At 37.4% G+C, this 22,987-nt stretch overlaps 1 protein-coding gene across 1 annotated transcript; it reads left to right on the top strand.

Annotated features, from left to right (window-relative positions):
- Nucleotides 1-11,153: 11,153 nt before the first annotated feature.
- Nucleotides 11,154-13,274, top strand: LOC131039683 (geraniol 8-hydroxylase). Its single transcript, XM_057972478.2, has 2 exons — nt 11,154-12,120; nt 12,465-13,274. The coding sequence occupies exons 1-2, from the start codon at nt 11,239-11,241 to the stop codon at nt 13,086-13,088; spliced, it is 1,506 nt and encodes a 501-aa protein (XP_057828461.1). The 5' UTR covers nt 11,154-11,238; the 3' UTR covers nt 13,089-13,274.
- Nucleotides 13,275-22,987: the final 9,713 nt, after the last annotated feature.

Below are 22,987 nucleotides of genomic sequence, written 5' to 3' on the forward strand. Positions count from 1 at the left end.
TGCCTCATCAATATATCCCTCTCTAGTGGCTCCCTCCCCTCTATCCATCGGTATCTTCCTCTCCATCCCTCTCCCGCCCAATCTAACTCCTCCCTGCATCAACGGTCCCTGCGATATCCGCAGTGGCAATCCGCCTCTCCCTCTCCACTAGATCCGACTGCCCAACCCACCACCTCCTCCACCACCCCCACCACCTCCTCCACCATCTCCTCTCCCTCCACTTGCTATCAGTCCTCGACCTCCTGCCCTCCTCCATCTTTGTCCCCTCTCATCCTCAAAATCGGGCACCGGCTCTGCTGGATCAGATATCCGTAGAATTAGATGAGCCGCCAGGTACTGCGTATACTCATCTGATACCCCTGCATCCACAACCCTCGGTCGTATATCCCAAGGTCTCGCCTGCAGCATCCGAAACTCTGCCAGTGCCTAGTCATAGGGAAGTATCGGCCCCCAAGCATATCTCTCTCGTATCACCCGAGCATACTCCCCTGATCCCCTAAACAATCCCTGCTGCCGTCCAAACTGCCTCATCACTCTACCGGGCACTTGTCTCTCTACATGGTACGAAGTCCTCCCAATGAGGAATCGGGTCATAAACACATATGGTAGTGCCTCAGCATCATCATCCCAGGGCTCGCACTCCAGATAGGGTCTTCATATCACTACATCAAGATCATCCAATGCCCGCCGCCACCACTCTAACTTCCCCAGGTGGGGCTGACTCATCATACCGCTATACATGAACATATACGGTTGATCCATTGCTCGAAACCTAAGACTCACTGGTCGAGTCACTAGTAGGTGCTCCCACGCCCAAATATGTAGCAGCGTCACCCCCATTGCTAATGAGCCCCTCCCACGGTATACCACCTCATGCAGCTCCTGATAAAGGTGCGCCAGCATGCACGGTCCCCAGGCAAATCGGGTCCCCTCTGTAATCATCTGCTCTATCACCTGTCCCCATCTGACGGCCAGACCATGTGAGCGCCTATCAGGACACAGTAGTCCTCCCACAATGCCAGATACAACTGCTGGTAAAGGCTCGTATAAGGTAGCAATCTCCTCCCAAGCAATGGAGCCATCATCGATGAAAACATCCTCATCAAAAAATCTCTGTACTGCTAATGCCCCCCAAGATCTATCATATGTCACCAGCTCCCCCCGAATCGGAATACGTAGGATGCGCCACACATCGTCCAGGGTCACTATCATCTCCCCCTGCGCAAGGTGAAAAGTGCACATCTCATTGTGCCAGCGCTCTGCTAATGCGGTAATCAATTCGTGATTCATCTGAATCACGGGCATGTGCATCACATCATACAAACTGGTAGCTGCAATGCAATCGATCTCGACCTCTGTCAGCCGATCCCGCAACCCCTGTGTCGTCGGATGTCTCTCACGTAACTGCAACACGCGTAGATCTTCCTGCATACGGACATCAATCAATCCTCATCAGTTGTTTTGTTTTCAAACTTTCTTAAAGTTTAAACCTAAGACTATCAACAGATACTTTGATCAAGTATCTTTGGGTCTCAACAGGTAAGCAATCATGGCACACCTAAACTTCAACAGGCATTTATCCTAATGACCTAAGTCTCATCAAGCTGCTATGGTTCAAAATAACTCCCACTTCGCCTCCCTATCCATCCATCTTTGGCATCGGGAGATTTTCACACAAACTGGGGCATTCCTTATCTTACAAACAAAAGCACTATTTTGCACACAAAAGCGCTACTTCTCTACAATAACACTAAACCCCTAACAAAAGCACTTAATCAGCTACCAACAGTGCTAAAACTGCAAACGCGCTACAACAACTATACAATAGCGCTGATTAACGACAAAAGCGCTCAATTAACCACTCAATAGTGCTCAATTAACCACTCAATAGCGCTCATCCATCAAAAGCACCTAAACTAGCCTGCAATAGCGCTAAAAGATTCAAAAGCTCTCAAACAGCACCTCAATAGCGTCATTGCGGCACAATAGCGCTAGTTAATTGGACAATAGCACCAAAACGTAGTTTCAACGCTATTGTTCCAACTCAACTTCGACTCAGTAAAAAGTGTATCAAAAATGCATAAAAAATGAAAATTCAAATTTGCGTACCGCTGGTCCATAGCCGTTTGGCCGCTGGAACTGATGGACTCGCTCGAATCAGTGCTCTGCAACTGGTACCGACATCTTGACTGTTGCTCGCTCCTCTCAAAAGTCAATCTCAGAGCTATAGTTTCACACTGGTCGCGATAACAAATGATCCTGTTTTCACCCCTTTCTCCCCATATAAACCCTTCGTCGTCACCGTAACCTTTCCACTGCTCACCCTCGTGGTCCCCGTAAACTTCCCGAGCCTCTCATTTCTCCATTTTACCCTCGATTTCTTCTATTTTTCACCTGCGTTGCTAACTTCTTCTCTTCTACCACCCTGCCAATTTTCATTCTTTTTCGAGAGATCGCCCGATTTTTCGAAAATTTTCGGCCCATCTCTCGAGGGGGCATACCACCCATTAAATTAACATTTTATGGGGCATTTCTTCACACCTATTTCTCTTTCTTTGAAATGACGCGATAAACCGCATCATCTCAAAGAGGGGCAAATGTAGTCACATAAATCTGTCCAATTTAATTAAATGACTATTTCCTATTTATTTGATTAAAAATCCACTAGCCATCAGTTAATTAAATTAACATTTAATTAATTCATCTTCAAACATTCTCCTATTAATTAAATAAATTATTCAATTTATTTTAAGTAATTCATTAAACCAAATTCAAATCAATTAAATGAATAAATCATATTTATTTCATTTAATCCCCTATTCCTCTTTTAAATAAATTAAATCAAACATTTATTTAAATCATTTATCCCCCCCACTTGCCTTTTCCTACAAATGCAACTTGCACACATTTATTGAAATAAATGAATTTTATTTTAATAAAATTTTATTTTCCCTCACCCACCAAATCCACTTGCATTCCTAAACCCCCTTCTAGATTCTTCTAACCCCTTCCTAATTAGCCTAATCCATCCCCTAATTATTGTCACATTCCTGAGCAACTTTAAGTCACTTCTCAAAGACTTCAAAGTCTTTGAAAAGCATTAAATGTTTTACGTGTTCAACAATTTAACCTCCAAAGTCTTCCAAAACCACTAATGGCTCTTACATGACCATTAATGGCTCTTACATAACCATTCATGGTTATTTCAACTTGCACTCATGGGTCTCCTCAAGCATTTATTGTTTTGACCATGTTTATCCCTTTTGCTTTTTGCACAAGAGTTTATCCATTGGATAAAAGTTTTATTCTTTGAATAAAGAGTTTATTCATTCAACTAACCATTGACCTTAACTCCCAAGGTCATGTCAAGCATTTAATGCTTATTCCCTCTCCTCTCAACCTATCTCACATTGACACTTGTCATCCTGGGATTGGGTTGAAAGCCCTCATATGGATCTCAAACCATTCAATCCTGACCCTTGTTGAGATTGTTCAATCTCAACCATCCATTGCTCCATTTTTCCTATAAATAGAGCTCATTTCTTCATAATCCAGATCCTGAAAAACTTGTATGCATTTAAGCTATAGGCATTTTGAGAGAGCATTTTAGCATAATCAACTAATAATATTGTCATTTTGGTTAAAATAAATCATTTTAGTATCAATAGCATAGTATTAACTTTTTATTCATATTTAAAGCAAATACTTCAATCTCAAACCTCCATAAGCATCCATAGTGCAAAAAGCTGCTGAGAGCTACACTATTTTGGAACTTGGAGAGAAGAGGAACAAGGGAGAAGAAACCAAGAGCATGTTAGGAGGCCTTTGGAGATGCCTCATCATATTTACCTTCTTAGTTAGATATTTTATCATGCTTTTGATATCTCTTTTGATATGCTTGTGTAGGAAAGTATTTTGTTTGTGATTTCTGACACTAATAGTTTGTCTTTTCTTCTTGTTTGTGTTTGGTTATCAATGACTAACCTTCCCTTTTTGCAGAGCATCAGATTGTAAACTTGAAATATCAGTCACTCCCAGGTTCTGGTTCTCCCTCTTCTCCCCACCCTCCTCCATACTTTCCCTCACTCATCCTGTCTTCGATAGTTAAGATCCAAACCAACAAGACTGTGAGGAGTCTATTTGGCCAAAAGAAAACCCCTTCTCTGATTAAGGGAGCCTTCAATATAATTTCTCAGAATCCCATAAAGGTTTCAAAAAGAAAGAAAAAAGTTAAGTGAGAGCGAGCAGGGGGTGCTTGAGTTTTAATAGAATCAAACAAAGGTAAACTTGCCTATAGCTAACATTTTACAGGAGGAGGATGTTATTGCTAAAGACATAAAAGCAGACATGGAGGTTGAAGATGATCTTTCTCACTTAGATGGAAAGGCATCTCCAATTAAATTCCAAACCAATTCGCCTCTTAGCCCTCTACCTCCCTCCTCAGGGATCCCCTCAAAGGAAATTTTTGATTGCTCGGCCTCCCCATTAAATGATCTTCTGTCGTCAAAACAATGCTTCAATCTTTCGGTTGAACTTCCTAATCCTCTCATGATGTCGCCTTCCTTGTTTCCACATGATTTGGATATGCACTTGGATCATAAGACTCAGAAACTTCTTCAGGATTATATGATTGATGATGAGGATATGGATTTGGTCCTAGATACTCCCTTAACTGTAATGAATTCAAAGATCAAGGAGAAAAGGAAACTGGGACTAAACCAATTCATAGATGGAAAGGGGAAACCTGATTTCGGCTCCTCTCCTCCCAAGAAGGGTCGCAGATCTTTGAATGAAGCAAGAACTCAAGAAGGGGCAGCATAGAGCTAATCCAAAATCACAGACCTTTGAAAGTAGGGAATGGAAACACCCTTCCTAAACAACAATGAAAATCCTTTCTTGGAATGTTAGGGGCCTCAATGCCCCTAACAAACAGAGGGTGATCAAGAGAAGGATTCTCTTGGTCAGTGCAGATATTACCCTCCTCCAAGAAACTAAGTTAGATTGCCAACAAGTTGTTTCCTTTGGTTTGGGAATTAGCTCCCTCTTTCAAGCTTCTTTTCAATCAATAGTTACTTTAGAAGGGGCCTCTGGGGGTCTAATGATAATCTGGAAGCCTTCTCAAGTTCATGTGGAAGGTGTTGCTTCTAATAGAAACTGGCTACTAGTAAAGATCACTCACTTACAAACAAATACTTACTTTTTTATCATCAACACTTATGGACCAACGTCTCCTCAAAACAGGCAGCTCCTCTGGCTATCCCTTGATGGGGTCATATCCCAACTTTTAGATCAACAGCTCATCATAGGAGGTGACTTTAATGCTATCAGGTATGCGTCAGATAAAAGGGGAGGCATTATTAGGTTAGGCAGATCTCAACAAGATTTTAATGATTGGATAGATAGGAATGGGTTGTTAGATATTGACTCGGGGGATTCCTTTACATTGACAAACAAGAGAAAAGGTTTTAGCAACATCTCAGAGAAAATTGATAGATTTTTCTGGTTGGAGGATCTCTGCTCTTTTCCCTTCTCCTTTGAGTGTTCGGTTCTAGCCTGTTCAGGATCTGATCACTTCCCCATTATGCTTTCCCTTCAAGGAGTCTCTGACACCTCCAAATCTCCTTTTAGATTTGAGAACATGTGGATGAAAGATCCAATTTTTCTAACCTTGATAGAAGACTGGTGGAAAGAAGAAACATTTGAAGGCTCCAAACTTTATTGCTTCATTTCAAAGTTAAAATATGTAAAACAAAAGTTGTTGCAATGGAATTCTCAACATTTTAAAAACATCTTTTCCTCCAAAACATCTTTAGAAGAGAGGTTGGTTGTTCTAAATGCCAAAATTATTTCTGAAGGCATGGATCAAGACTCCTTTGAACATGAAAAGAGTCTTCTCACGGATTATGAGGATACCCTATGTAAAGAAGAAATTTTCTGGAAGCAGAAGTCTAGAGAAAATTGGCTTCAGATGGGTGACAAGAATACTAAGTTCTTCCATAATGTGACAAAGATTCGCAAGAGCGTGAATAGGATCTTAAAACTGGATTTGAATTAGAACCAAACTATAGAAGACCCTGAAGAGATTAAGAGAGAAATAATCTCATATTACTCTACTCTACTAACCAACACAGAAGGTACTCATCTTACAGAGCAAGGAAATTTCTTGGCCTTGATTCCAAAGATCATTTCAGATGAACAAAATCAGAAGTTAAAAGAGAAATTTTTACTGGAAGAAGTAACTCAAGCTCTTAATCAACTTCCTTTTGGAAAGGCTCCTGGCCCAATTGGATTCCCTTTTGACTTCTTCAAGAAATGTTGGCATATTTTGGGACAAGATCTTGTAAGGTTGTGGAGTTTGCAAGAAGATCAGGCAACTTGCTCAAAGAAATCAACAATACGTTTATAGCCCTTATTCCAAAAAAGGAGAAAGATTCTAAATTAGGGGACTTCAGGCCTATTTCACTCTACAACACAGTTTACAAAATCCTCTCAAAAGTCATGACGAACAGAATGAAGCCCCTTATGGCTTGCATTATATCAGATGAACAAACTGGATTCATCCCTGACCATTCAATTCTCGATGGTGTCATTGTGGCCTTAGAAGCTATCCACACTCTTCAAAATACAAAGATACCAAGTATGATAATCAAACTAGATACCTCTAAATCTTATGATAATGTGGATTGGTGGTTGCTATGCAAAATAATGCAGGCTTTTGGTTTTGACAAAAAAATGAATCAACTGGATTTTTGAATGCATTTCTACGCCCAAATTTTGAATCTTGATAAATGGGAAGCCAGCAAGTTTCTTCTCCTCCTCAAGGAGCATCCGGCAAGGAGATCCCATCTCTCTATTTCTCTACATTATCATGGTGGAAGCTCTAGGGGGGGCCATTAAATCAAATATCTAACAACCTATTGGAAGGATTCAAAGTAACCACAAATTTTGTTGTCACACACCAACAATTTGCAGATGATAACGTTTTGCTGGGTGCAACAAAAGTCAAGGAAACAATTCAACTAAAAATGTTTCTAGAATCCTTTGGGAAGGCTTCAGGACAAATCATCAACAAAGAAAAAATAAAAGTTTTCTTCTTCTCCACCCCTTCCCCCCTAGAGGTTAATATCCAAAGAATTTTGAACTGTAGATCAAGCATCCTCCCCTATATACATCTGAGCATTCCAATTGATAAAGGATTGAGCAACACTAAACTTTGGGACCCTCTAAAGCTAAAGATGGATCAAAATATAAACTCGTGGAAAGGGAAATGGCTTTCATGGGCTGGTAGATTAGTAATGCTCCAAGCAGTTATTTCGGTCCTTCCCATCTACCTTTTATCCTTCTTATCCCTAACTGTTGGTGCAAATTCCTTCATCATCAAGAAGATGAGAAACTTCTTTTGGCAAAACACTGAAGAAAAACATAAAATTGCCTTAATTGCATGGGATAAAATTATCAAACCTAAATCTATGGGGGGTCTAGGAATCAAAGATCTTCAACTGCAGAACAAAGCCTTAGGAGCTAAACTAGTTTGGAAGTTCATTAAAGATCCCAAAGCAACATGGGTTAGGATGATGGAAACTAAATATCTAATAGATGGGGATCCTCAAAACCTCCATAGATCTAATTTTCATCCAAAGGGTTCTAGAACTTAAAATTTCATTTTCTCTTGTAGAAACATAATTGCAGATTCCTTGTTTTGGGATATACATGATGGTTCTTGTAACCCCTTCTGGGAAGACTCATGGGGATGATACCCAAGCATTGAAAGTTCTCTTAACATTCCAATAGCTAGCACTGGCTTAAACAACACTAGTGATCCCAGGTTAGCAATTATATGGTTTTGGAAAGGACCTCTAGCATGCAAGGATGGAGTTGGAAGCCTATGGAAGGATTGCCTATTCCATTTGCTTAAATCAAACAGCTTTTAGACCTTACAAGAGTAAGAAATATTAATCCTAGAAGAGGGAAAGATACTCTTATTTGGGCTTATTCAAAAATAGGTCAATATAATGTTAAAGATGGCTATAGGGTTCTAGTTAACTTTGGGAATCAAGAGGAACATGATATTCCAATTAGGCTCTTTTGGAGCAGTAAGATCATCCCAAAAGCAGGAATCTTTGCATGGTTGGCCTTCAAAAAGAGGATTCTTACTGTAGAAAGATTCACTAAAATGGGCTATGAAGGGCCCTCGAGATGCATCTTGTGCAAAGCCCATGCAGAGACATTTGATCACCTTCTCTTGAATTTCCCTTTTGCCTCAAAATGTTGGCAATGGCTTTGTGCAAAATTGGGGTGGATATCACCCCTTCCTAATGATGTAGTCTCTCTTTTTCAATGTTGGCCTCTTCCTTCTAAGGAAAGCACTTTAAGCCAGATTTTTGAAATTTCTCCTTCCTGCCTTGTTTGGGAAATTTGGAAAGAAAAGAATCGAAGGCTTTTTGACAATAAAGCAAGGAGATTTGGATCAGTTTTGATCTCAATTGAAACCTCAATTGTTGAGACAGTAAATTGCAAACTAACTTTCTCAATAGATTCTTCCAAAATATTTTCTTCTTCGAATGATAGTATAAGAAATAACTGGCAAGGAATCAAGATTCCTCCTTCATTTGGGCAAAAACCTAATGCTCAAAAGGAAGCTATGTGGTCCCCTCCTAAGAAGGGATGGTTCAAATTAAACTTTGATGGATCCTCCAAAGGTAACACAAGTCCTTCAGGTATAGGATATGTGGTTAGAGATTATTTAGGGTCAATTATTGGAAAAATGGCCAAGCCATTGCCACCGGATACCAATAATATAGCAGAATTCAAAGATTTGCTTTTAGGCCTACTGGATTGTCTCAATCATGGGTTAAGAAGTATCATAATAGAGGGAGATTCAGAGATAGCAATCAATGCAATTAAATTGAAGAAAACCCCAAACTGGCGGCTACAGGCAATTCTGGATAGCATAATTGACAATTTGGCTATATTAAGGTAATACGAGGTTGAACATATCTACAGAGAAGCGAACACAAAGGAAGATGCTCTCTCAAAATCTACAGCAGAAGGCATCTCTTTTCATTAGTGGGAGCAGGATGGCAATCGCCAAGGCTAACCTACAAAGTTTTTCCATTATTAGCTAAACATACTATCAGAGGCAGACTTTAATTTTAAATCTGTAGCAGATGGCTTTCTATTGCTCTGGTGAGAGCAGGGCAGAAGTTCCCAAGGTCAACCTTCAGAGAGTTAATCTATCTTGCCCAGCAGTGGTTTCTTGTTTCTACTCCTCGGGCATTAACTCTGACATTAAAGTATGGTGAAACGGCTACTTCTTTGAATTCAAACTTTTCCGTCAACTTTAAGAATCGAATCTGACCCGTCATCTCAGACGTCACCTAATCTTGGCCTTTCTATCAGCAAATTCTCCCACTCGCCTCTCGAAAAGACAACCTGCGGTCCGCCGTCATTCTAAGTACGAGGCATGCGTTGTCTGTTGGATAGAGATTAACTCTTTAGCCGGGAGATTTGGCATGATTTGAGACAAATATTCACCAACTTTGCAGGCGAATTCATTTCAAGGCACTTCTCATTAATGCATGTCGAAGAAAGTGCCTTCTAGCTTTTATTTAGCTTCCTCTGCAAGATTATCAACTAGTTTATCTCTGCAATCACATACAAAGAAGGTCAAGCTGCTACAGATTCTCGATTATCAACTAGTTTATCTCTGCAATCGCACACAAAGAAGATCAAGTTGCTACAGATTCTTGAAGCTATGTCTGGTGAGGATTCGTTTGGATTTATTATGAGTGTCTACCCTAGACCAATCTCATGTTCTGGTGCAGACACTCTCATTTCTCTCTCGACCTCCACCCGCCAAGTCTCCTTCAGGAAACTCACGGGCCTGAGGCTGAAGAGGCTCCTCCTATTTCCTGAGCCAACAATCATCCTGATCGTTAAGCTCATCCTTGGTAGTGAGCATATAAGCAGGGAAGAATACCCCTGAGATAACACTAGCATCTCATCTCGATTTGTCGCCTCCCTCATGGATCTAAATCTTGACAAACAAGCAATCTAGACCCTCACCAAAAGACTATTTCCTAATGACATCTTGCTCCAACTGCAAAAGGTTCTTAACAAGGCGCAACATGATTCTGGGGCTCCTTGGCCAAGTGAGAGAATTCTATTCAACATCTCCAGCGAGCTGATCAAATTCTACCCTTTTCTGCTTGACCTTACGGGAAAGGACCTTCAAAAGCATACAACCTTTGCAGGCATGGGCCTCAGATTCCTAAAATGGCATTTTTTGGGGGATAATCTGGAAGATTTGGGTAGGGAAGAAGAGTTTTTAGAATTCGCTAGACTTAATGGTGTCTTGCCTCCAAAAATAGAAGCAGATGACCCCCAAGAAGAACAGAGCAAGCGAGGTGGTAGCAGAGGTTCTGATCGCGCTCCTGCCCGTGGAAGGGGTCGTCCTCCGCATAGAGATTCTGGAAGAGGCCGAGCTCCAATGCCTTCATCAATGCTAGAAGAGGATTCTTAACCAGATAGGTGTTTAGTTAGGGTTTTTTTCCTTTTGAGGCCGTCTCAAAGCCATTAGTTGGTTTTTTAAATTCCTCTGCTAAAATAATAACTTTCATAAAATATCTGCTATGCTTTCATTTTCGTAGCTTCAAACTTTAAAAAAAAATTGAATGCTTTACGAGGTTTGATAAGGATTAGTGTTTGTAAGTAAAACTCTATATCCACTCCGAGTGCAGAAATTTTTTGGGGGCTTTGGAGTTGGTTTTTTTTGGATATATGAGATTTAATGCTATAAACTTTCATTTGAATCAATATATTAATCTGGCTATAAAAAATTATATAGATCAAAAGTTATGCACACTTATAAATTATACTCTAACATCAAGTCAACTTACAGACAAAATTAAACATTTTTTAAATTTCAAAAGTCCAAAATTACAACTACCCTTCTCTATGATTTAATTTAAAATAATGAATAGATAATCTAAAAAAAAATCAATTCTTAAAAATAAAATAAAATAAGATAAGATCATAAATTAAATTCTATAAAAAATTATACCAGTGAGCACTCAATGCATGTGCCACGACAAATAATATATTTGCTAGATTCGTGGAAACGTGTATCTCTGTACATTGACCAATTGCCTCTTGTTTATAGCATAGAATTTGAAAGGCATCCACATTACAGTAGTTACAGGAAGGCCTTATGATCAATCTGCTGTGTTGTAAAAGAAAATGGATATGAGCAGCAATGGTATCTGGTATTACTGTGGTACAGGGGCCTTGGCTCTGATTATAGCAGTGTTTATTGTAAAGAGGAGAAATGTGAGGCTTCCTCCAGGACCATTTGCGCTACCCTTGTTAGGTCATCTTCATCTCCTGCAACCCAACCTTCATGAATGGCTGTCTACTCTTTCCAACAAATATGGGCCTCTCATGACTCTCAAGTTTGGCATGAAAACATCAATTGTGGTCTCCTCTTCGGCAATGGCAAAAGAAATCCTCAAAGACAATGACCAGACATTTGCAAACAGAGTCGTTCCAGTAGTAGCCAGGTGCTTTGCATATGATGGGTCTGATATTCTTTGGAGTCCCTATGGACCCAAATGGCGTTTCCTTAGAAAAATCTGTGCTAAGGAGCTTTTTTCTGCAAAGAGCATGGAGACCCTGCATCCTCTGAGAAGGGAAGAAGTGCACAGAACAATTGGGGATATTTACAGGGACTCTGTGAATGGAATCAGTGTTGATGTGGGGGCTAAGGCTTTTGCTACTTCATTTAATCTTATTACAAACATGATGTGGAGTAAAAATGGTGAGAGGGTCCTGGAATTTAAGGATCTCATGGCTGAAGAGCTTGATGTGTGGAGTATTCCCAATCTTTCAGATCTGTTTCCCTTTTTGGAAAGGCTAGATGTGCAAGGGCTTTACAGAAGGATGCAGAAAGTGTTTGTGAAGCTTGATGGGCTTTTTGATAGGATTATTCAGGAGAGGGTGAAGGGAGAAAGTGAGGGAAATGATTTTCTGCAACTTCTGCTTCATCTAGTAAATAGAGCTGTGGTTGAGGAGGATGATATGGGCTTTCAGCTCACCTTGAGGGATGTTAAGGCTCTGATCCTGGTAAGTTAATAAAGATTTCTGTTATTAAGGTTTTTTTTAGGAGTAAATATTTTTTACTTGAGTTATGAGCTGGTGAGAATAAGAGCATTTCAGCGAGGTTTGAATCTTATGACAAGAACAACAATATCACAATTGAAAATCAAAATAAAATAAACCGACGTCTCTTACTTAATTAAAGAATTGAAAATCAAAATAAAATTTAATGTTACCAAACAGTCTATCAACCTCCAGGGTCGCCACTACCTTTGTTTTATTTCTACCAGTAATATTTCCTCTGTGACCTACATTGTGGCATATTGCTACTTTCCAAATTATGATATGTTTGTTTATTGATCTGTTTATAGGACATGGTAAGTGGATCGACAGAGACCACATCCTCCACAGTTGAATGGGCAATGGCAGAGCTCCTGCAAAATCCAGAGATAATGAAGAGAGCTCAAGAGGAATTGAAACAAGCTGTGGGTCTTGACCACAGAGTAGAAGAATCCCACTTATCCAGGCTGCCATACATGGACGCAATAGTAAAGGAAACACTACGTTTGCACCCTACAGTCCCTCTGCTTGTTCCCCACAGCCCAGATAAGACCTGCCAAATAAGCGGCTATGTCATTCCAAAGGGAGCTGAAATTATGATCAATGTTTGGAAAATTCAGAGGAACCCAGAAGTGTGGAAGAATCCATTAGTGTTTGATCCAGAGAGATTCATGCAGGACCCTCATAAATGGGAATACAATGGGCGTGAGTTTGATTATATTCCATTTGGGTCTGGGAGGAGGATCTGTGCAGGAATTTCCATGGCCACTCGGATGGTTCATTATACATTAGCTTCTCTTCTTCATTCTTTTGACTGGTCTCTGCAATCTGGAGAGAAGGTGGACATGTCTGAGAAATTTGGTTTTGTCATGCATAAAGCAGTTCCTCTGGTTGCTATTCCTAAACCACGTTTATCCCAAGCTCAACTTTATTAGTTGAACATTAGCAGGAGCTATTAGAGGGGGGAAAAAAAATTGCAAATAAAAGGTGTATGATAGGAGAAATAAAGGCAGAAGAGCAGCAGTTGAAATAAGTATTATCTTTATGTAAATGCAGGACGAATTTTGCAGTCTAAACTAGTTAGTTAAACAATACAATATGCAAAGAGATGCTGGTTTGTTTGTTTGGGGTATTTTGGGGTATGATCTTGACTTCATCTCTTATGATGTCAGAATTTTGCATTCAGCAAGACTTGCTCTTTGATAGACTCATTAAGAATCTTTCAACTTCACCAACAGACCAATAACTTATATACATTAGTTTGTTTTTAAATTTGCAATGAAAATTGATCTCGACGATCTTAAAGACAATAGACTTTTTGTTTATTATTTTTTTTTTTTAAACCTTCAATTAAAAAAATTGTGCATTCTTTGCAATAAGTAGCTTTTTCTTGGAAAACCATTTGATCTGAAAACTAATCATTAAGTGTTCATGAATATATTTATCCAACCAAATATCCATACACATTAGAATAGATGGCTCAAATATCTAAGCCATTATGAATTTAAAAGAGAGTGAATTAAAGACAAGCATTAAAAAGTGGCAGATGCTTGAGTCATTGAAAACATATTTCGGCTGAAACACAAGAGAGAACCAAAATTTGGTGCTTTTGATAGTGTTGATAGTGGATGAACACCATCAAAAAAGTGATATCTGGATTGAAATCCAATGCTTGAGACCATCTCTATTATGGTGATTGGATTGAATCGGATGGATCGGTCTGGCATAGAGGTCAGAACTATATTGGTATTTATTTGCTTCTCTAATAATTGAAGAATTCTCTGAACATAAAGCCATATTATATTTCTTGTGGTAAGAATTCTGGAATTTGATGAATCATGGCTGAACATTTCCATTTCACAAGACTTACCTATCCACATAAAATACCTAGTATAAATGAAACTCATTAGCATGGTCTGTGTTAAGGGGGAAAAAAAAAATAAAAGCTGTCCTTGAAAGTTTAGTGTAGGTTAGTTGAATAATGCATACAAATCAAGTATAAAAGATCAATTTGATTGTATATTAATAGTTATTTGAGAATAATAAATCGAACATGTTGTTTCAAAAAGTAAATGAAAGGGAGTGTGTATTTAGTTTGTGGAATAATAATAAACAATAAAATTTGGTGACACTTTGAATCTTATTTGTTTTAGTATTTGAAACTAATGTTTCAAGTTAATGTGTGCTTTAGGACTCAAATAACCTTTTAAATCTTTGTGGATCAAATATATTTCATATGGGACAAATCTCGCTCGCCATGAGAATGACTTAATGTATGGAAGTGATATGCAACCCTACGGAATTACCCCATCGATAGTGGAGAAACACAACCTATTTCAGCATGATCTTTTCTCCTTGCTAACTATTAAAGACCAATGGTATCAAAAATACCTTTAGGGAAACCTTCAAAAGGTAAGAGCTAAGATCTCTTAATTTGACTCCCTTGTTTAGATTGACTTTATGGCCTTGGAGAAATCGAAGACAACATTCTTCAATAATGCAAATGTCCTAGAATGATTCGATGCAAAGTTAGGTTCCTTTAGTGCTCAAAAGTGAAGTGTTCCTCAAATAATTCTTGTTGAAGCATTTAGGAAATGTAAATGATAATCAATAATACTTGAATGTGAAAAGACACACATTGAATGCTTTTAAATATGAAGACAAAAACTAATCACGTAAACATGTACCAAGTCAACATATAATGACTAGTGAAATAACTAAGGCTCAACCCACATATTTGAAATTTAAATTTTAAATTTGGGTCAACTCCACATGATGCAAGACTTATCTCATACATTGCAGGATTGACCCAAGATAGGGATGTGGTAATATTAAGGCAAAAGGTGATTATATGGAAGTATATGTAGACATGAGTGTAATAGAAGGTTAGTTATGGCAAATATATCAACATGAGTGCAAGTATGGATAGGATGGGTTCAAATGTATAAGAATGAGTGCAAATGGATAGGGGTGGAGAATCAAGGATGATACGCACTTTGTACAAGAGCATACCATTTATTGATTGTAATTGTATTAAGTAATTTCATTAAAATGGGTCCAAAACAATTCCATAAAAATTGTTACCTCACATTGCTCTTGGTCTCAACTCCTCAGCTTTAAAGGCTTTTCATTTAAATGTTTTCATTGCAATCTACTGGGATATAAGGTTGTGGTTTGCACCTTAGAGTCATCTATTCTTTAGAAATGGAAACAAAATTTTCAAAATTTGGATAATGTTTTTGTAAGGCATAACAGTGGGAAGTTTTTTTTCTAAGTGCTTCTCTCCTCTAAAGTGTGCTTGTGTGACTATGAACTATTTGGTTGAAAGGATTTTACTTGCTTCTAAATATTTGAATCCTTTAGTTTCTTAAAATCTAAACATTATATGAGGTAGGGTCTCTTGTGGCAAACTTGAATGAAATGGGGATTGATTTTTGCATGGATTTTTGTAGAGCCTCATAGGAGCTAGAAGAAGAAGTTCAACTAGATTCGACTAGCATTCTTGCTACCTCACGAATTGAAAGAAAATGAATCAAAGCGAATTATGGTCAATTAGCAAATGTAGAAGGCAATAATTGGAAGTTTAAACATGGAGAATAAAAGATATTGATAGTGGGAAATGAAGGCCCTTATATCCCAAAAGAGGAGGAGGAAAGAATCTACTCATTTCACATATTCAGATTGTTTGATATCAACTAAGTTTTCTTTGTGTGACAAATTTGGGTTCAAGAAGATTTTGTCTTTTTAATAAGCTCTTTTGGGATTTTTGGTCATCTGCTACTTAATATTGATGCAAAACTATAATGAGGTTTTTGTGGACTTTTCATGAGAGAATTCTCTAAGAGATTATCTTATTCATCGATTGAAAAAGTGATCCAATACTAATAGGAATTGGCAGAGGTGTGCAATTTTTACCATTATATTTTTCCCAAGCTTTAATAGGTGTATGTGAATCCTAAAATGGACCTTAGATGCACTTAAAGGAAAAGAAAATGAAGAATGCATATACAAATTAGATCAAAGGAAATGTAAGAAATATGAAATAAAAAATTTGGTCCATAAGACAAGTTTTAATAAAAAGGGGACATGACAATGACATGGCAACACCTGATATGCTATGTCATCCTATAGCCATTGCATTGGATGGACCATAACGACTTTGTATTTAAGTGATTTTTTTACTTTCCTCTCTCCCTTTCTTTCTTATGATCATAGAAACTAAATTCATTGAGCTTGTTTTTATCTTTACATGTGTGACAAAAGTGACTCATTGCACATATTCTCTATTTTGTAGTTTCCCACAAGCACACATGCTAAATGATGACCATATAGAAAGATATGCAGTTCAACTCATTACTTTTAATGGACTCTAATATCATCTTATGTTTCAATATTTACATTTCATGCATGTTTGTGAATGCTCGCAGTTGTGCTCATGACAACCTACAAAATAGAGAATATGTGCAATGAGTGACTTTTGTCACACATGTAAAGATAAAAACAAGCTCAATTAATTTAGTTTCTATGATCATAAGAAAGAAATGGAGAGAGCAAGGTTAAAAAAAATCACTTATATAGAAAGTTGTTATGGTCCACCCAATGCAATGGCCATAAGATGGCATGCATATCAAGTGTTGCCATGTCATTGTCATGTCCCCTTTTTATAAAAAAATTTCTTATGGACCAAAATGTTTATTTCATATTTCTTACATCTCCTCTAGTATAATTTGTGTATGCATTCTTCATTTTCTTTTCCTTTAAGTCCATCTAAGGTCCTTCAAGTCTCTAAGTATGGAGATAGTAACAGTACTAAGTCTCTAAGTCAACAAAGATTAATAATTTATCATCCAGGCATGTCTTTCCATCTAAGTTTGGCTTTTCCTTAATTCTTGCCAAAATTGTAAACTTTACCTTCTCGACATATCTTTTTGCCCAACTCTACTTTTCCTTTATTCCTGTCAAAGTGTTGGACTTATCCATCTCCACATACCTCGCATCCATTTATTGCCTTCATTCCCTTATCCTTTCAAGCTATCAAAGTTTTCCTTCTCATCATCCATTTCCTCCAACCCTTCCTCCTTTTCCTCGCCTTGTCAAATTTTTTGACTTGTCCTTACCATCATGTCTCCTACTTGAACTTTGATCTCTAACCAATGGTAAGAGTCATGGATTGTCTCTAAATCACGAACTCTAATACATCTACCTATTTTTCACTACTCATTATTTGATATTTAAGGTGTGGATCCACAAGTGTCTCCAATGATGCAAATAAAGAAGGTGTTCTTTGTTGCCATTAATGCAATGGTTAGAGTTTATACCTATGGGGAAAATCACCATTATTATAGAGGATATCTATAAATTGAAATAAATATTTATTGACTTCTTCCAAGTACATCCAAGCACACATGGCACAACTTAAGGTAAAAACAATGCTTGTTATGTATGGATGTTCTCTATTGTACAATAGTCATGAGATCTTGGTATTCAATATAATCTTCAACTTTATTTTTGTGGGTACCCTAACTAGAAAATTGTTCTAAGCACTCATGTCAAAATGCACATATTCAAGGATGAAAACCTATAAATGTATTGGAGCCTGATAAAGGATAACTCTAAATCTCATGTACCAAAGGATAAAAAGCCTCTTAGTTGAAGGAATGATCTCACTCAGAGGTCATATTGGACTTTAATGGTGGTACCTATTAGTAATATTGAGTTTGCACAACACTTGCTTTCATTGTGGATGTAATAATTTGTGTTTAAGTTTCCTAAAATTGTTGTATCAATATATCATAAAATTCTACAGTCTCATTAATTTGGATTATCATATCCAATATTTCTTGTTGTGGTTGTTGTTTGATTGGTGAAAAGAGAATCTAGACTAATAGAACTATTCTAAATCAATATTTCCAACCAAACATTAGAATACAAATCCAACCAAAGAGTTGTGCTTGACTATAGTGCCCAAGGAAGAGCCATACTAGTTGGTGAGTTTGGTTCCTTTATTGTAATTAAAACTTGATTGAAAGATGATTCAATGAACTAGATTGACAGTGATCAAATTGAGTAAATTAATTGAATGCAGATGTTATAGGACAAATTAATACAAACAAAAAGTAGATCCAAAAAGATTACATGAAGAGAAACATGGCATCAAAGATTAGGCCAAACTAATATAAACCCATATGCACTATGTGGACACCAACATGCCATGCTAAAGTCTCAAAGGTGCAAAATATTAAGGTTGTATGTCTATACATATCCAACACAACCTATATGCCTGTAACAAAGAAGAATCAAAATTTAATATGCAAATATACTTGAATAATTAGAATAATCTAATCTATCTACAATAACTAGGAAAGGCAAGAGATAGGGTTTTAGGAGTCTCCAAAAGGATCGAGAGGTCGAATTTGTAAGGAAATTATGGTAGTGGAACAAATTCCTACACTAATCTTGAGAGGAGGGTAATGCGAAACTTTTATCGATCTTTACAATAGTTACAGAAATCTAACAAAAGTAAAAATAATAGCATGCATACCACAACATAGTGATTTACATGGGGAAAACCCTTTTGGGAAAAAAACTAACACTCCAAAATTTTCCTAAGATAATATTCAAAAATCAAACAACAAATTACAATATACTTGGAGAGAAAGATTCTCACACTTGAGTATCACCAACGGAGATCTAGAGGCAACTCAACAACTACCAGTCTCTCAAAATACATCACAATACATAGTCGTAATACAATGCCCTCATAAAATAGGGTTGCCTTCTAGGAAAAACAAAGCGCACAAAATATCCATTGTTAGATATATTACCTAATGATAAATGATCAAGATTTGAAATATTGAATTATAAATGAAATTTTGTTTATGGGGTGCTACCTCCAAAAACCCCTGCTAAGGCATGCTACCACTAGCCCCCAGCCAATGAGGGGACCAAAGCCCGCAAGGGGGGTACCCCTCGCGCTCACGTATCAACAATGACCTTTTATCAATGATACCTTTTTGAAATTGAAAGGTTGAGACACCATTTCCTAACACAATCTTCCTTGTGCCACAACAACCTAGATATCTATAAGATGGAAAGAGGAAAAAGGTTTGTGCTATATAAGGGCTTGTTTCAGTCGAATCCTATGTTTAATGTTTCCACATCCACAATACAAATGATTATGTTGATAAAAGGTGTGTTGTCACCAAGAGTAGATTCTAAATAAATACCAATGATAATGATAAACAAGACAAGAATAGATTTTACCATACATATCTATAACCCTTGTTGGATTGATATTGTCACACAAGTCTCACACAAGGCAAAGGAATGGGCTTCCTTGACATCCTGTAAAATGTTAGTATATATAATGGTAATAATAGATAAGAACATCAAACAATACTCAATAAAATCTTCAGTGTAATAATGGAATTTATAAACTTGCATATCACATATTATAGATAGTAAAAAAATAAATTCTTCTCTTTTGTCTTTTGTTGTGTGCTTGTATTATGTTCTCTCCCATGTGTATTGTATCTTGTCACTTTCTCTTATTATCCATCCTCAATAAAGGAGAGAGAAGGTTATATATAAAACTAAGTGCATCTTCAAGTAATCATTTAGGTGAGGTCAACAAGCAAGGTCACATCCTTTTATGTAACTAGGCCAACATTTGAATTCAAATCTTTAGAATCTAGAATTGGATGCTAGTATACCACACTAGAGTCTAGGCATAATTTCTCCCAAAGAAATTGATAACAAAAGACTTAACCATTTTTTTAGAAAGGTGATTAAACAAGCATGCCAAACACAAATTCTAAACTAAGTGTCAAACCTAGCATGAAATTGTAAGCGGAAATAATTTACAATGCTACATATAGCCCCCACTTTAGCAAGGGTATAAACTTGCATTCATACACACATTAAAGTACAGAGAATCCAAAGTATCTTCACCAAAACACCAAAAGGACAAGATGACACTAAGGTGAGAGATGTGATAGCCCTTAAGCTTAGTATCCTATCAATATTAGGATGAAAAGGCTACACACAATGATAAGACCAAATATTATATGTTGAAACAACTATAGTTAGCGACATAATAAGGTCAAAATTCAAACATACACAAAGCATACGGGAAAAACAAAATCATACAAGGTATGGTCTCTTGGACTAGCAAGATCTGCAAATTCTTACTATGATCCACATCTAAAACAAAATTCATAAGTCATAGGTTTGTTAAACCCATTTTTAGTAAGTGGCTTATGAGAAAGTGAAAACATCACAGACTAGTAAGATCCGCATATTTACCAAGTGACTTCACAAGTGGCAAATAAAAATAACACATACCAGCAAAATCCATAGATTTACTAGGTTAATTTCATATCAACGCTATCAAAAATTATAGGCCAAGTGGAACATTTTCTTTGCTAGGTAACTCTAAAAGAGTGCTACAAGGATGATCAAAAGGTGTCATGATAGCACAACCAGCTTCTTGGTATATGAATGAAGCAAAGCACAATGCAGAATATATGTCCCCACCTTAAATTAATTGCTAATGTCAATACCAAGGAATTGCATTTAAGGTAGAAAGAGTGATACATGCAAAATAGGCACATCGTGACAATGGGTTGGCCCCGAGATAGGAAAATTGAGGTGATGCCACATATAACAAGGAACATCATACAATAGCACATAAGGCATCCAAAGACCTAGGGTCAATATGAATGTATGATAACTGATATAAAAAAAATTAAATTGACCTCATTTATTGAATATCGTGAAACTATAAGTACAAGGGAAGAAGATCATGTATTAAAACAAATAATAATTTTAGGTTGACATGGAAGATACCAAAATATCTCAATGCCTTGCGTCATCCCCAAAAAGCATAAAAGTTCCATTTTAAAAAAATTGAAGAATGAAGATACATTAAGAGGAATATCATAATAGATTTGTTCCCTTTGTATCCTTGTCTCAACAAGAGATTCAAGGGTCATCCAAAGAGAACAAAAAAATCATATACACATCAATTATCATGTTTCAAGGATATCATCACATGCAAGCATAACACAAAAGACAAAGGGTACGATCATTCTTGTGAGCCAATCTATAGCGAATCAACTGCATCCCAATCTTGCTCATAATAAAGAGATGGTGAGAAAGATGCTAGAGGGACTGCAACAAGTTTGGTACATGAATTTTTTGGTTCAATATATTATAGATCATTCACAAAAGAAGGATCATCACACATAGCCCTAGAAGCTAAGTCCATTGATTGTGTGAAAATCAAGGACAATTTTGAATTATTTTCTAATGGTTCAACCATGCCATCTAAATCACTATCTCAGTATATCAGAAAGACCACGTGATATGATAGTGTTAATATCATGGTCGTGAGCATTATCAATCATAGGAGAAGAATATTTACAAGGATAAATAGAAGAATCTCATGGACTTGACGGTGGAAAAGGCAGTGAACACTTACATTTTTTAATTGGTTAGGATGATTAGGGCTCATGTTTAGGTAACAAGGGTAAAGTAGAGTTAGGAGTTGGGGATGAAAAAGATGGTTGAGAGAGTGGGGAAAAGTCAAGATCTATCCACATAGGAGAAGGAATATTAGGCAAAGGTTCATTCCCTAAAGCAAGTTGGCGAGTCATAGCATGATGTCATCTCTTGTGTTCTTTTATATTTTAATTTTGTCTTATATGATTCAGAGCATGTCTAGGGGAACTAGGGCGTTTCCCAATATCAATGTCTTTTCTTCCTTTATTTGGGAACAAGATTAGGAACAAAAGGATGCATCAAAGGTTTGGAGACAATAGGAGAAGAAGGTCTTTGCACAATGTACTATTTTCCTCTAAACTCGAAAGAGGTAAGAGGAACAAAACTGATCCCTATAGTCTGAGGACATTTAGGCTATTATAAGTGTTTTCCTCATGGTTCTTGGTATTATGGAAAAGGTGTACCTCAACATAGACATTAGATGCTCAAGGTTGGGGAAGGACACTCGGTTCAAGTTGTGGTTTTCTCACTATAGCATTGTAAATTGTCACCAAGCCAATTTATACCTCATGTTTGTGCCCCTACTTTAGCGTGTCTTATCCTCATCATTGTTCTAGTTTCGTTTTGTGCCTATTCTCTAGCTCTGAGACCATGAACATATGTTGGTGGGTCCCCTGGTGAGGTACCCCTCCCCCCTGAGCCTTATCTTGGTCCCTTATGTAGAAGGACCATGATGCCCAACGCCCTGGTTTGGACCATGGCACCCAACGCCATGGTGCCTCTCAATTGGGCAAGAGTTGTATTTCCCCAACAAGAATTGATCCACATGGCTCCACATGACCATTGGAGGTTGGCCTAATTGGTAATTTACCTAGATACCCCTATATAAAGACATTTTATCAACCTAATTTCATCTATCAATTTTAAGTCTTTATCTACAAGCAATCTATCATTCTTGCTTCTGTGCAGTATTCATTATCAGGCATTTTCAGAGATATTCAAGGTTGCATATTCATCATTCAACCATTGTGGAGTAAAATTACATCATTCCTGTGCAAGCATGTATGTGTGAGTAGGGTTTTGTCATGTTCATGCCATTTCATACAACATATGTGATTGCTTTCAAAGAAAAAAGCATCATCATCAACAATTGCAAATCTAAGGTATATCTTTCCAGTAGTTATTTCAGTATTTGCATTATTTCATTCAAGGTTAATTCTTAAATCAAGGTTTGACTTAGGCAAACCCCTATCCCTATTCCCAATAATTTTCCCCTTTTTCATTGTGTTTAGGAATAAGTACAGAGCCGTGTTTAGGAGGGTTGGCAGGTTTC

This window comes from Cryptomeria japonica, chromosome 6 (assembly GCF_030272615.1).
Source record: "Cryptomeria japonica chromosome 6, Sugi_1.0, whole genome shotgun sequence".
NCBI lineage: Eukaryota > Viridiplantae > Streptophyta > Pinopsida > Cupressales > Cupressaceae > Cryptomeria > Cryptomeria japonica.

Excerpts from the sequence above, each read along its gene's own strand:
- LOC131039683 (XM_057972478.2), top strand. The coding sequence starts at position 11,239 with ATGGATATGAGCAGCAATGGTATCTGGTATTACTGTGGTACAGGGGCC. Across the intron at positions 12,121-12,464 it reads ATGTTAAGGCTCTGATCCTG|GACATGGTAAGTGGATCGAC; the intron begins GTAAGTTAATAA and ends ATCTGTTTATAG.